The sequence below is a fragment of the Micromesistius poutassou genome, assembly GCF_964030765.1.
Source record: "Micromesistius poutassou genome assembly, chromosome: 13".
Taxonomy (NCBI): Eukaryota; Metazoa; Chordata; class Actinopteri; order Gadiformes; family Gadidae; genus Micromesistius; species Micromesistius poutassou.
In genome coordinates this window covers 3556326-3570801 of record NC_140283.1, presented here as the reverse complement: position 1 = coordinate 3570801, position 14476 = coordinate 3556326, and the positions used below count along the sequence as shown (strand labels likewise).

Sequence of the window (14476 nt, the reverse complement as noted above, 5' to 3'; positions counted from 1 at the left end):
GGGGATTACTGGCTGGCGGAGTTGTTAAAAATCACGTTCAAGTAAAAATAAATAAGAAAAGTGGATGGCGCTCGTTGTTCAATCTGTGGCGCAGCGCCACACATTGGCCTATGTGTGGGAAACACTGTTCCTTCTTTGAGAGAACTTATCTGCAATGTTTCCTGTGATTTTAAGATAATAAACACTGCAATCAGTACACTGAGTCATAGGATTTTGTAAAAGTTGTAATGTTTATGAACGTGTTTCAGAAGGAGAAAAATGATGGTCCCATTAAATTCCTTGTCCTCCGGGGGTCAGCTTATTGTCTGGCTCTGCCTCTTCGATTCTGTAACAGAATAGCCTTTGAGTACAGCATCATACTAAATGTGTCCTTGTATTTTGATCTCATGACATACATATATAATCAATCAATGGATACCTTTTAGCCATGCTCCTTCTTACTCAAATATTTTTCTTACCAACGGCTGCGTCTGCCTCACTGGTCTTATGACTACGCAAACATCTTGTGTTGTCATAAGTGCGCGTCACTTCCACCTCTTGTTTAATCTTCTGTTTTCTCAATCCAGTCTGGCTTTTTTGGGCTTCCTGCTTGACTTCCTTTTCTGTCTTGATTTTAGGGACAATTTCAGCAACCTGGAAAAAAAGACTTAAGTTTTAGCACAGATAAAAATAAAATACGTAAACAAAGGGTTTGCATTTTCTCCTGACCGTGTCGGCATCATCTTCGTCTTCTTCTTTCTTCACTCTCTTCTTTGCTTTTGTTGACTTGCGCTCTAATGTGTGAGAAGGCAACAATGGTTTCTCAATCACCTCTTAAGATGACTTCCAAAAAAAGATTATACGTATTATACAACAGACTTTTGTTTGCCTCTCTTACCTTTGGGTGCCATGGGGCCTGAGTCACCCTGAAATTTAAAACACAATTCATTAGTTTAGCGTTTTTCCTTGAATTGTTCCATCAAGGACAGCCAGCCATGATTTCACCCCACTCACACTGAACCACATGGTTCTGCCATTGTGGTCTCTGGTGCTTTTCATTCCGGCCACATAGTAACACTGCAGCCAAGCCTGGAAGTCTGAGTAGTCGGCCTTCTGGGGGTCGTAACCTTTCCCACCTTAGAGAAGTGACGGAATAACTGCAGTCAATCAAACTAAGGCTCACCGACCATATTTGACTTTGCATCAATTAAAATCTTAACCACATGCATTTTAGTGATGGCGTGCATTCATTTGATCACTTAGATACAATACAACAAAACAAAAGCTTACCCATGTTGACGACCTCCAGAGGAACGGTGTGGCACAACCGCAGTAGATCAGCAGATTGAGACGTGCATTTCGACTCCCTGTCGGAGGTCTTTGGAAACAGAAGTGTTGTCAATAGTCAGTTATTGGTGGATCTTGGTGATCAGAGATGGATCAGAGAGTTTCACCTTCTTGTCAGCAAGCTCTTCTTTCACAGGGATAGTGTCTGCAGCCGGATCCTCTAGCTCAAGGCTTTCCAACACAGTCCTGGCCTGCACAAAGGGTGGAATGTTCAGCCTGACAAAAGAAAAGGCAAACTTATTTTTAGTTAACAAAAGCCTAGCATGTTCACTATCATGTATTCATAGCAGAGGCCCCAAGAGGATGTGGAGAGGAAGCAAAACACAATGTTGTAATCTTGTTGATATTGTTTTCAAACTTGTGAAACGAGTCCTGCATGCCCAAAATACCTGAAAAGGATCTCTGCCCGCAAGTAGTTCCCAATGCCGTTGAAGTAGTTCTGGTTAAGCAGGGCCTCACAGATGGGCCTTTCGAAAGCCCGGTTGGACAGATTGGAGAGGACCTTTTTTCTGAAAGAATAAAAACACTGTTAAGGTCCCAATTAAAAGATCAGTCCGAATGGGTTGATCTGCATGATGTATGCATCAGTACACAGCCGCTGACCTGAAGCTCTCGTACTCAAACATGACGCAGGGCCCCCGGCCACGCTGCCAGCTGCCGTTGGGCTGCCAACTGCCAAACCTGCGTGTGTCCACAAAGCTCAGCACTCGGCAGGGCTTTTCGTTGGAAAAGAAACGCAAATGGGCATGTTTCGGCAGCTCATCCTCTGATGTGAATCGGAAATAGCCGGACATACCGAAGCGGAAAACAATATCCATAGGTTGCTCTGTGCTCCCCTCCTTGACATTGCTCTTCATGGGTGTTAGCGTGAGCTTCACTTCCTTCCCCCTGGAAGCAGCGCAGATCCTGTACGCCTCGCAGGTAAAGGACACATCACAGTTCTTGCTGACCGCAGATTTTGTGACTGGGCCTGTGAACACTACTCCCTCACACACTTTGTTGACAAACAGACTGGCCAGGTGCAGCTCTGGCCCTTCAGGCATGTTGGTAAAACAATGAATGGTGCAGGAGCTGAGAAGTTTTCTGTAATGGACACAGGAAGAAGGATACCCATTATTCACCATGACCACAGCTCTGGGTGTTGTTGTCCAAGGGAAGCCTGATTTGTGTGTGTGTGTGTGTGTGTGTGTGTGTGTGTGTGTGTGTGTGTGTGTGTGTGTGTGTGTGTGTGTGTGTGTGTGTGTGTGTGTGTGTGTGTGTGTGTGTGTGTGTGTGTGTGTGTGTGTGTGTGTGTGTGTGTGAGAGAGAGAGAGAGAGAGAGATGCTCTACCACACAACACTACAGTAAAAATAGTCTGCAAATACGCATTCATTTGTAGTATCCTACACAAATACGTGACCAGACATGGGCGAGTTGAAACCCTAACATGTTTATAGCGATCAACAATAAGTAGAACAGCAAACAACGTACCGTGCAATGCTAATGTCCAAGACACTTATGGGGAGCTTAATACAGGACTCGTGAAATAAGTATCAGGAAGTTCTGGCACACATGTTTTAAAAACAGAGCCTTGCATAAAGCTGCAGTTCGATTCGCGATCTCGTGGGCGTCACGGTTGCAGATCTCACGGAAATACCGCGAGATCTAAGTCTGAGCTGTGTTCATAACAGGAAGTAACCGGGTAGCATCCGCAGCATCATGGCTACCATGGATAAAGGGAAGTAAGGGAAACAAAACAAGAGTCTTTTTTTAGGTCCAGTCAGAGCTTTTAGGATGGATGAGTCCAGTGTTGACAGTTCAACATTTAGAAGCAGTTGCAACCAATTGAATCCCACCAATCACAGCTCTTTTTTCAACGACTACGGTGGCCTGTACAAACAAATCTGGTACTTTTACTTCGTGCACTTGACGTGAAAATTACGTCATCGTCAACGACAGCACCGAGTAGCAGTGTCAAGTGATGAGGTTCGTCCACTATAGGGCATAGCTTGAGTAAAGATCCTTTAACATCAACACAATTGCTTGTAGCATTTTTTCCCACGTCAATAAAATATTTACAAATCATGGGAGTGTACAAATTTCCATTTTGTGTAATAGCAAAATTATTTTTCATCGCACCAAGGTCGATTTTTTGATTTTTTGATTGACGTTCTAGCCGTCTGTTGGCATCGACTTTGCTCAGTTTTAAACATTGTGTACTGGTAAACCAGCTCTAGATAAGGGCAAGTGTAGCCTTCCATACAGTGGCAATACAACAGCCTTTTCATAAATAAAAGCAAAAGGATAGTAGGTGATAGGCTACAAGGAAATAAAGGCGTGTTCGAACTTCAGTTCTGACTGTTTTTTATTGGATAAAAAAATCCCTGCTGTGAAGAACTTTTAGATTCCGAACGCAGTGACCATGAACGGTTGCTATCGTTATTACCAGGACCATGAACGAGCCTTAAGATTACTCCATTTAGAGAGTACTCAAGTAATGTAAATTCTAAATAAACGTAAATAATCCATATGCTAGGCTAATTAAAACTTTGTTTTGCCAAATCTCGCAAGAGAAACACTGTTCAAAGTTTCAAATTCAAAGAACTGTCAATCCATGATGACATAATCCAAGATTAATTACTAAACAATGACTTAAACACTATTGCTACCGTAAACATTCTTATTCCCCTATACACCACAAATGGTGTCGAACATGGCAATGTCACATCACTATATACAATCCCTATAATATTTCTATGCTCCTAAAGGCTACTTCCTGAATGAAGGCGCCATCATAGCAATGTCACATCACAATGTACAAGCCCTGCAAAACTCTAAATACATCTTATATTTTGCCGAAAGAATGGTGCATGCTCTTCACTAATGGTGTGTTCCAGATGCCTCGGACACCACCCACACAAGTTGCTCTTGTGACGTAATTTCCTGGCTTGTAGCACTTATAGCGTTCCCGTTTGTCTTTGTGATTGTGTCATGTCATTGGCTAGTCATTGTTATTGTTAGCTACATTAGCCTCTTTAGCAAACCAGCTCAAAAACAAACACAACTTTACATTGTATTGCACGCAGAGCAAGACCGTGCAATGCATAAATTGGTGACCGGAATAAAGTAGCAATGTAATCAAGTGTTTAAGATAATTTAAAATCAACATTAAAATTACCATCGTGGTACAAATACAAAGAAAATAAATCTCTTTACGGGCGCAGCCATTTTTGTTGTTGTGTCGTACGGTCAGCCTCACTGAACTCAGTATACTTTCAGAATTCCAAGTTGGACCGACCAAAAGGGGGCGTTCCTCCGTGAAATGCCGCTTTTCGGACGATTATATTATAACTCCAGTGTTGGGTCATAGCCATTTGTAGACACGCCACCCCTTGTTCCTAGAACTTTGTCCATTCTGGGCTTCAGTAAAGCATTGGAAGCCCCTGTGGAAGAGGCTCGCTCCCTATATATGCAGATATAAAAGCCTCATTCTAGGGTAACAAATTTTTTTTTGTGTGTGTTTTTATATATAATGTATTTCTTCTTTGCAAAGTTATTTCCACTAGATGGCACTAAATACTACACACTTCACCTTTAAGCATCGTTTTATTTTAAAAAGTCTAATATTAATTAAAAAAACATTTACAATGTTAAATTTGCAATGCCATTTCAAGCATGAAATTACTGACATTTGACAGAGATAGGCTATAATGGCAAAGAGAAGAATACAATGTGCAGTTTATGAACAAAATATGATGATTGATCATTCATCATTAATGGATATAATGACATTTTATCCAATAATTCAGGCGATCTTTCTTCATTGTAGTGCATTCATCATAGCTTGTGCTTGCTTTAGCTCTATGGAGACAGACACAGACACACACATCAGATTAAACTCAAACTCATGAAAACTAAATATAACAAAACAGAGACAAGAGCTCAGGTAAGACATAACAAAACAAACCTGTTAGCAAGACCCTGAACTTGTCAGCAGAAACAGACACAACAGTGGTCTCTGCAGAGCCGGACTCGGCTCCCTGCGCCTGCAGTTTAAGATGCACCGTTGGCTCGTTGACCTCCCTCAGCTCACTGGAGCTGAGTATGCAGTCCACCCGCCAGGACACGGAGTTCAGTCGGCTCACTGAAACACACAGTATGAGAAACCAACGCCGCCCCTTCACGTAACTCGGCCGGAAAAGTCATTTTTTGTTATGGTCGCCTTTTCTCCAGAGGGCCCGAGTACTCACATCTAAGGCTCGTCTCCCGAAGTTTGTCCTGCAGCGCACTGTGCTTGTCTTCATAGGATTTACACAGGCCTGTGGTGTGCTCTGAGCGCAAGGAGAAGAAAATGTATATCTGCATTTAACTCCAGTTTGTAGTGTCATTGGTTATGTTTTCTGGCATGTTTTTTGTGGACAATGTGAAAACGATGTATAATATATCACAGTATAATTTATACATAGAGGTAAGGAGTAATGAACGTTGATAATTTTCTATCTATTACATTTTCCCAAAATAATTATGTGTATTATTTTCTCAGTCCGACAAGTAAAACACATAAAACAGAGTCGGGTAAGCTTTGGGAAAAAAATCTTTGCATTATTCTTTACTTTGGTACCTTTACTACCTTACACTACATGAAATGGAAGATATTGAGGTGCATAAAGACTTAAAACTTTACGAGTACACAAACCAATGATTGTGATTTTATCCGACTCACCTTTTGGCAGGCCTAGTTGCTGGAGTTCACTTGATAGACTTTCACTCTCAACGTTGTGTTTTGCGGCACTGGATAGAATGAAGCTGAGCACTGCAACGCTGGCTTTGATGTCTCCACTCTCTGCAATGTGGATGGATGCATGCAGTGCAATTATTGAATGGGGTAGGCCTACTTTTGCTTTGCTAGTGAAGCACACAAAATAGCACAAGAAGGTGACTTACCAAACTTTGCATCTGCAGTGAGCTTTGAAACCTTTTCATACTGAAACGATAAGACAGGTCTAGAGTTATCAACGACAATAATGTGTATTTATTTTAAACTTAAGAGTAAAACTATGTGTATGTACTCACATCAATGCCCTCTCCAAGCAGGTCTTTCAGTACTTGAGCACAGAGGAGTTTCATCTTTACACTTGACTATAATATCGGGAGGGATGGAACATTTTAGATGTATGCCCAAAACATAAAGAACCAGTGAAGGCTGATGTCCTCCCTGTTGGCCAACGTTACTCTTTTTGGATCACAGCACTTACAATTTTCGCCAACGTACTGATCTCCGCAAGAACCCAGTCCGGGCAATCCAAATCTCCACAGAAACGAAATCGCTGAAACAAATAAACCACACAGACGATGATAAGGTCTTTCGTAGCAAACGCGTGTCTTCACTATTCAGACACATCGTTTGTCTTGCAGTTACAAGTAGAGATGGCTCCCCTTTTATTAAATGGAGAAGCGGTAACACATACAAATACAAATGACCGTTTATTATGGGATATATAGATGATTATGATAAACTATAACGTTACTTGCCATGGTGGTTGTTTTTCTGTCAGCTGATTCAAACTCCGGAAGTAAAAAGGGATATTCTTTGATTGGTGGGTTGAAGGGAAGGCGGGTCTTCAAGCCTTGACGACAACCAATGGTTGTTCGATGCGTACAATCCACATTTCATTCATTATCAGGAACCACTATTAAGTGTGAAAGTGTTTTTGTAAATATAAATAACACTCACTTTATTGGTGAAACATCGCTGGAAAACTGCATGCTGAGCAAGGGGAAATGGACAGACCTGTCTATAAGGGCTGATTATGTAGTGAATTCTTTAGATGTCATAATGTTTAAATAATATTTATAGATATAGGCCTAACGCTAAATAAAATTAGTTGAATACCATTTAAGGATAACCTGTGCCCTGTACTACGAACCTCGATTAGTGGGTTAGCGAGGTATGTTGCGCTCAAAGCCTGCATAGCTGGGACACGAAAGTCTATCTCTTTTAGCGTCGCTGTATCACCATGGTGACTTATGCTGTCAAATCAAATTTCCCCGTAGACCTCGGAGCCCGTATCGTATAGGGGTCTCTCCGGAGACAGAGGGTCTTTTGGGACAGATCCGATCCCTTGGCATTGCCTGAGAATATTCTTTATGAGAGATACAGGTTATCGCTACTTTATCGTCCTTGTTGGACCTTATGTAGACAATGCTTTGCTGTTGCGCAGTGAGTCGCCGTGAGTGAGTGGGAGAGTGGAGGTAGCGCGTCAGTCTTGAACTTCTGCGTGCGGGGTTCGTGTCTCCCAAGTGATGCGCATTTGTGTGTAGCTTTAAAAGTCACAAATTATGGAATACTAATTTACTGAAGGTTATGGAATTATATTTTTGTACTTATTTCGAACTTGAATCCATGTTCTCACGACCGTGCTGGCACCACAAGTATGGGGGTAAAAGGCATGGACCGGCGAGATGTGAACGCCGATCTGGTAGAAAATACACCCCTGTGCCATAACCAATCGGAGGAGAGCCCTTCCAACCAATCAGAGGCGGTAGCCTAGGCTACTTGCCCTACCATCCCACGAAAAACTGGAACGCACACGGCAGCCTCTGCCAGAAGTGGCATAGTAGATGCAGGATAGTTTGTGTCATGGCGAACCACAGGAAATAAGAAACAGTGCAATGATGCCTCTTATTTACTTCTCCATTGTAGGCCTACTATTGAACTTCCATGATCATCTGACTCTTTGTGTGATTCTGACGGACATACCAAACCTGGGACAAGATACGCCGAGGCGTCTCCTGAACGGAGGTAAGGTCCATATACCTTCTATCATTTGAAATAAACCTCATCGGTATCCTATTTCAAGTAGGCCTAATGGGTTTAAGCTACAAAGGTTAAGCTCCGTTAATCTAGTTCAACCGGCTACAGCGCCCATTTGATATGCTTTCACCGTCCTGTTAAAATTCGTTTTTTTTTTATTTTCATTCAAGTTCATTAAAGGTCTACTAAGTTAACATTTGATATGCCAATTGATGCCATTGAAAAAAATATTGTTCTGTTTAATCTCAGGCAAACTTTCTACTTTTTCTACTTTCTTTATAGATACAATTCGTAATAAACTTCAGTTCGATCCAGCCCATCAGAACTGTACCGTATTATTTCTACAAGAAACCAAAGATGTTTTGTATTTGGGATGCACTGATTTTGTGCTAAAGATTGATGTGGATAGTAATTATCTTATGGAGGTAGGAATAATTCATTATTCTGTATTATTAATTGTTTCTTTTTTTAAGCACTAGTCTACTTTAGTGTCCTTTAGCCTATGTTGTTCTCATACATTAAATATACCAATGTCAGTATTATATATATATTTTAACAATCCCGGCGTATTTGGAACAAAGGTGTTTGGTCAACAAGCTACGATGCTGGCAATACTTAAATGGCTGTTGACAATGGCCTTTATGTCAATATGGCACGGTCCCGGTCACGAACAGCTGTTGGTGAAAAGAATAACAAACATGTCTATTTGCACAAATTCTTATGAAGATGAAGTATGTGTTAAAAAATATCATTTTTGATTTGTTGTAATCATTTGCAGAAATGTCATTTGAGTACATCGCCCAATGAAGTGTGTTCACAGGTTAGTAAGAACTAGATAGTGTTACCAGAGGTACATTTCAAAAGTTCTGAATAATTCTGCCTATTATCTTTAATTCTTATCTTAATTCTGTATAACTCTGTTCTATATAGGGACCATGCAGAAATGTCATTACTGTCATCCAAGAGTTTCAAGATAGTTTGTTTGTCTGTGGAACCAACGGATACAAGCCACAGTGTTGGAAGCTGGTCAGTATTATTACGTAAAATAGGACTCATAACTTTTCCTCTGCCAAACTTTTGCAAATCCATTTTGAGAAGATACCCGTCAGCCATGCCTCATTACTCCCACATTTGGGAGTACTCTTCTACTCTTCTAAGTAATCACAGGGCTGGGGTCTGGCAGCTCACAAGCAAACGTGGTTAGGCTCGACGTTCATGAAGCCAGCCTGACAGTTTATAGATGATGATGATGGGTTCTGTTAAATGTGTGGGTGGGCCTTTTCTGTTTGCTCTTTTCATTAGCATAATTTCCCTGTTGTCGATGGGAGTTAAGTGTTTTCTGTGGTTGATAGTATTTCCAGGTGGGCAATCAGTCGTGTAAAATAGAGAAGAGCTACGAAGGGACTGGAATTTCACCCTATGTTTACACTCAGAATGGGCTCTCCCTGACAGCAGGTATGTGTAAAACTCCCTTTGCATAAACGCAAGACATTCAAAGTTTAGATATAAAAAAAAAACTGGTATTATTGTTGATTTATTTATATTTTGTTATTTGCTCCAAGACTCACATACTGTCACAACAGGAAAAAACAATTTGAAATCAGAGGTTATAAATATCTGTTCTGTTCTTAGAGGATGACTTATACGCAGCGGCCCCTTTGGAACACGATGGAAGCTCTCTGCAGTTCAGAAGAAAAGCCGGCAATAGAACCAACGTATGGATGTATGACAAGTGGGTGTCGGGTCAGTATACAGCATCACTTCTATTCATATTGTCCTTTTAATGTGCCAACAAAGATTCAACCAATTATCCCCAACTTTTATTGGTTTGCCGGTCGAGTATACTTTGACCTGCTGTGATTTGGGGGAACTTAAAACCGAAAATCTTCATCTCCTAATTTCTTCTTTCACTGTCAAAGTTTTTTGTAAACAGTATGGAACTTTCTCCCCCTCCCCCTCCCTATCCCCCGTCCGTCTCAACAGAGCCCACCTTTGTTGCCGCATCCTGGGTGAGGCGGCACAATGACAGCGGCAATGAGAAGATTTACATTTTTTTCCGGGAAAAGAATTCCGACAGCAGTCCCGAAGCAGACCCTTGGGTCACGAGAGTGGCCAGAGTTTGCAAGGTATTGGAATTAACACAACTAAAGAAAGCACCATCCTGATGGTGACCCAAGGCGATATTCTGGAAACAGTAATGATTAGTCAAAGTAAACGGTGACAGTAAAGACCTTGAATTATACACATGGACACAACATTTAGAGAACAGCACTGGTGCAAACAGAGAACCATGTTGGATTATAGATAGGAGCAATAGCAAGCAGTTCCATGATAGCAAAAGGGCAAGCAGGCTCTCTGTATATATTGTATCAATAAAATAAAATATTTATCTAGTTAAAAAAGATAAGATTATCAGCACTACTGTTTACTGAAACCATTGTTAAAATAATTATTAACCCTTCTATTTCAATTTTGCACTACTTTTGCATTCTGGGATCTTCTGGAAGGTGCTTTAGGGTGTAGTCCCATACATTTCTGCTGCACTATCTCCAGCCCTGTATTGTTTCCTTTCTAATGCATTTTTTAAATCGTCATCATGTAATGTGAGACGAGCAGGAAGTTTGTTATTTATTAATCTGGTCCAACCGTACTGCTGGGAGAGCATCATGCGATCCAAAGAGGACACTGATAGCCTTCATGAGAACCTGCTGCTGCCCTCGAAACTCGTTTTCTTTGCTGATAGAGGCGTCTTTCCACTCCCACCACCTGTGCAAACAAACTACAACTGGTTTTCGGTCTGGTCTCAAACTGTTTTCCCCTTCATCACGCCAACTAACTACTATATATATATATATATATATATATATATATATATATTTATTTATACCCCTATAAAAAGTAGTTCCTTGTTTTCTGTCTCAGTACTACTAACAGCAACTATATATAGTTGCTACCAAAAGCAGGGCTACTAACAGCAACTATATATATATACTGTATATAGTTGCTGTTAGTAGTACTGAGACAGAAAACAAGGAACTACTTTTTATGGGGTAAATATGAGTTGCTGGGATAAAACTATTAACATGGTCCTTTGTCATCCACTGCTGTTTCCTCAGGTGGATGAGGGCGGCTCAAAGAGATTCTTCCAGAACACGTGGACGTCTTTCCTGAAGGCTCGGCTGGTGTGTGGCTATCCAAAGGAGTCGCTCTACTTCAACCACCTCCTAGACGTGTATGTGTTGCACGCAGACAACTGGCGTGACAGCAGAGTCTACGCACTCTTCACAAGCAGCTGGTGAGAGAATCCCCCTGCCCCCCTAGTATCTGTAAGCATCCACCTGATAAAAACACTGACATGCAACATACTTGAAGACACACTATAGTCTATACTATAGACTATAATGTCACTTTAGTGTGGCTAGAAGCCCTGCTATAGACTCTATTGCATGGCTGAAATGCAGTGCTGCATCCGGCAAATACGTAACACTTAGTATAGAACTATTTCACAGTCCACTCGCTAACTCATGGCATTAATTCATTTTCAGGAATTCTACAGCAGTGTGTGTCTATTCAATGGCCGATATTGATGAAGTATTTGAGAAGTCGGACTTCAAGGGTTATGAAGGAGTCATTCCTGTCCCCAGACCAGGAACTGTAAGGGTTTTCTATTATTGCCAATATTTATTTATTGCACTGTGCAAACAGCAGCCAGGAATGAAGAAGAATAAAGCTGGAAACTTCCCTATCTAAAGGGTTCAAAGTTCTGTTCCTTGTTTTTCTGTTTTTCTTGTTTTTCTGTCTCAGTTTTGTCTAGCTCTTTGTTGATGACAAAGTCCTGCCTAAGGAAATGGTATCTATTGTAGTCTCAGCAGCACAAATTAATTCAAGGAGGATACAACCACAAAGTATTTGCCCCTGTCTCAGACGATTGGTCGACAACACCATTCATGTAATCAGTGACACTAAGTATAAGCCAAGCTAAGGTCAAAAGAAACAAACAGTCAACAGTATTTACCATTGAGACTTTCTGGTTTCTTTCCTGTTTATCATTTGCATGCGGCCCCTCTAAACTACGGCTATCCTGTGCCCACGTTGTATTCCAGTGTGTACCAAACAGCCGGCGCCTGCCGTACGCAACGTTAAACGTGGTGAAGGACCACTGCGAAATGAGCGAGTGGCTCTACTCCTCCATACACCCTCAGGCGCCCTTCTACGTCAGCAGCTACAACTACACAAAGCTGGCCGTGGACCGCGTGCAGGCTGCCGACAACACCACATACAACGTTCTGCTGCTGGCCACCGGTAGGTCGCGTCAGTGTGGATGGACGGCATGGAAGAGGTCTGGAACGTTCTTCTGCACATTATTTTTACTCGTGGTGACTGAGAGTGCTTCCCGGGATAATTATTGCCGCAATTTAAGATGTTGTGTGTGTGTGTTCTATTCCTACAGACACGGGTAAAATCCATAAGTGCTTAGAGCTTGGTTCGGATATTTTCATCATTTCAGAAACCCATCTCTCCAACCGCTCATCCGTTCGGTCAATGATACTTTCCACCAAGAAGGTGTTTTGGCTTTGTATTTACTTTATTTTTTACAAATAACTGCTTTGATTAAGCGGGCCGCCTCATCTATTGACAATGGCTTTATTTCCTTCCTTCAGAAAAAGCTGATAGTAGGTTTTGCAGAGGAGGTCTTTAGCCTTGACCTCCCACAGTGTCACAACTACAACAGCTCCTGTGCAGAGTGTGTCCTCTCCAGGGACCCGTACTGCGCCTGGACTGAGAATGGATGCACATCAACCGTCATGTAAGTAGAGTAGAAACTCTGATGAAAGCTTTCTCACATTTCCAAACAAGCCTAGCCAGGGAATGTCTGATGAAAGCTTTTGCTTCCACAGGGGCGGTATTCAAAATATAATGGAGCAAACAACGGATGTTTGTACAGCAGCGCTTGAAGGTAAGCTCTAATACCATATCACCACATCGAGGAGTCATCATCTGTTGATACATCAAGGGCATCCTGACACACACACACACACACACACACACACACACACACACACACCCCATAGGGTGTCTTATCCTTCAACCCCTCCCCCTCTCCATGTTTTTTCTCATCTAGAGCCAGAAATGCACGGTGAGAGCAGACAGGAAACGCCGCGCGCCTCCCCGGCGGCCTCCAGTGAGGACCACACGGTCCCGCTGGGCGTTCCCTTCTACCTGTCTTGTCCTATAGACTCGTACCACGCCACCTACGTGTGGAAGCACGGCGACCGCCACAGCCCCTGTCAGCAGCTGGGCGCCCACTGCCTGCACCTCATCCCGGCCCTGGAGACCGGCAGCTACGGCCGCCACCAGTGCTTCTCCCAGGAGCGAGACCACACCAGACTGGTGGCAGAATACCGGCTCACCGAGCCGGACACCAGGACCCTCAGGAGACCCCATAGTCCAACTGACGGGGCGGCTGCGCCCGTGTGGTGCGTCAAATGCGTCGTCTTGAGTGCAGCCACGGCGGCGGTTGTTGCATGGCTTGGCTATTAGGAGGAGCCCAAGAATAGCGATGCAATCACTTGGTTTGGTTGGTTCACTTCTAGCCCGTCACACTCACTCAATATAAGTGGCTGTCTGGGAATGCAGGATCAGGCTGTTAAGGGTCTTGCCACACCACGCCCTTCCTGGTCACGGAGTGGCTAATGAGAGACAGGGACAGGGACAGGGACAGGGACAGGGACAGGGACAGAGAGAGAGAGAGAGACAGAGACAGAGACAGAGACAGACAGAGAGAGAGAGAGAGAGAGAGAGAGAGAGAGAGAGAGAGAGAGAGAGAGAGAGAGAGAGAGAGAGAGAGAGAGAGAGAGAGAGAGAGAGAGAGAGAGAGAGAGAGAGAGAGAGAGAGAGAGAGAGAGAGAGAGAGAGAGAGAGAGAGAGAGAGAGAGAGAGAGAGAGAGAGAGAGAGAGAGAGAGAGAGAGAGAGAGAGAGCACAACTGAGGACACAAGCTCTAACTGCTTCTGTTCTTCACAAGCACTTTACATTTATGTTATTAATAGCTTAATGACATCTGATTTAAAGGGAAATGCGTAGCAATACCAAAGTGTGTGTGTGTGTGTGTGTGTGTGATTTTATATTTATACAAATTGCAATAATATGATAATAATAGAAGTCGTCTTTTGGAAACAAGGTTAAGAAAAGTGCTTCTCAAGATATAAATTTTTCTTTTCTAACATCCTCAGGGAAGTCATTCCAGAACTCAAATTTACCTAAAGTCGCTATCTCGCATTTTGTAAGGCTTTGTTATAACAACCTTTTTTGAATTCCCAATAGCCTGATTGTGTCACTGCTACTGTTTTTTCTCGC

At 42.5% G+C, this 14476-nt stretch overlaps 3 protein-coding genes across 3 annotated transcripts; 1 reads left to right on the top strand and 2 right to left on the bottom strand.

The window, feature by feature from the left end:
- Nucleotides 1–22: 22 nt before the first annotated feature.
- Nucleotides 23–2933, bottom strand: neil1 (nei-like DNA glycosylase 1). Its single transcript, XM_084476884.1, has 10 exons — nt 2798–2933; nt 1930–2409; nt 1716–1835; nt 1434–1542; nt 1270–1357; nt 994–1115; nt 878–905; nt 709–773; nt 459–633; nt 23–325 (listed from the first exon to the last, which is right to left on the bottom strand). Exons 2-10 carry the CDS (start codon nt 2367–2369, stop codon nt 294–296), a joined length of 1179 nt encoding a protein of 392 aa, XP_084333010.1. The 5' UTR covers nt 2370–2409; nt 2798–2933; the 3' UTR covers nt 23–293.
- Nucleotides 2934–4893: 1960 nt separating this feature from the next.
- commd4 (COMM domain containing 4) lies at nt 4894–6870 on the bottom strand. Its single transcript, XM_084476887.1, has 8 exons — nt 6839–6870; nt 6562–6633; nt 6380–6445; nt 6251–6290; nt 6030–6149; nt 5557–5637; nt 5274–5450; nt 4894–5167 (listed from the first exon to the last, which is right to left on the bottom strand). Exons 1-8 carry the CDS (start codon nt 6839–6841, stop codon nt 5127–5129), a joined length of 600 nt encoding a protein of 199 aa, XP_084333013.1. The 5' UTR covers nt 6842–6870; the 3' UTR covers nt 4894–5126.
- Nucleotides 6871–7934: 1064 nt separating this feature from the next.
- On the top strand, nt 7935–14222 carry sema7a (semaphorin 7A (JohnMiltonHagen blood group)). The gene is made up of 14 exons (XM_084476881.1): nt 7935–8108; nt 8403–8545; nt 8899–8940; nt 9051–9146; nt 9473–9575; nt 9753–9863; nt 10104–10246; nt 11237–11415; nt 11666–11774; nt 12224–12422; nt 12571–12683; nt 12782–12927; nt 13019–13077; nt 13243–14222. Exons 1-14 carry the CDS (start codon nt 7979–7981, stop codon nt 13659–13661), a joined length of 1992 nt encoding a protein of 663 aa, XP_084333007.1. The 5' UTR covers nt 7935–7978; the 3' UTR covers nt 13662–14222.
- Nucleotides 14223–14476: the final 254 nt, after the last annotated feature.

Excerpts from the sequence above, each read along its gene's own strand:
- sema7a (XM_084476881.1), top strand. The coding sequence starts at position 7,979 with ATGATGCCTCTTATTTACTTCTCCATTGTAGGCCTACTATTGAACTTC. Across the intron at positions 11,775-12,223 it reads CTGTCCCCAGACCAGGAACT|TGTGTACCAAACAGCCGGCG; the intron begins GTAAGGGTTTTC and ends GTTGTATTCCAG. Across the intron at positions 12,423-12,570 it reads CGTTCTGCTGCTGGCCACCG|ACACGGGTAAAATCCATAAG; the intron begins GTAGGTCGCGTC and ends CTATTCCTACAG.
- commd4 (XM_084476887.1), bottom strand. Across the intron at positions 6,446-6,561 it reads TCAGTACGTTGGCGAAAATT|TCAAGTGTAAAGATGAAACT; the intron begins GTAAGTGCTGTG and ends CCGATATTATAG. Across the intron at positions 6,291-6,379 it reads TGCTTGGAGAGGGCATTGAT|TATGAAAAGGTTTCAAAGCT; the intron begins GTGAGTACATAC and ends TTATCGTTTCAG.
- neil1 (XM_084476884.1), bottom strand. The coding sequence starts at position 2,369 with ATGCCTGAAGGGCCAGAGCTGCACCTGGCCAGTCTGTTTGTCAACAAA. Across the intron at positions 1,116-1,269 it reads TCTGGAGGTCGTCAACATGG|GTGGGAAAGGTTACGACCCC; the intron begins GTAAGCTTTTGT and ends CACTTCTCTAAG. Across the intron at positions 634-708 it reads ACGAAGATGATGCCGACACG|GTTGCTGAAATTGTCCCTAA; the intron begins GTCAGGAGAAAA and ends CTTTTTTTCCAG.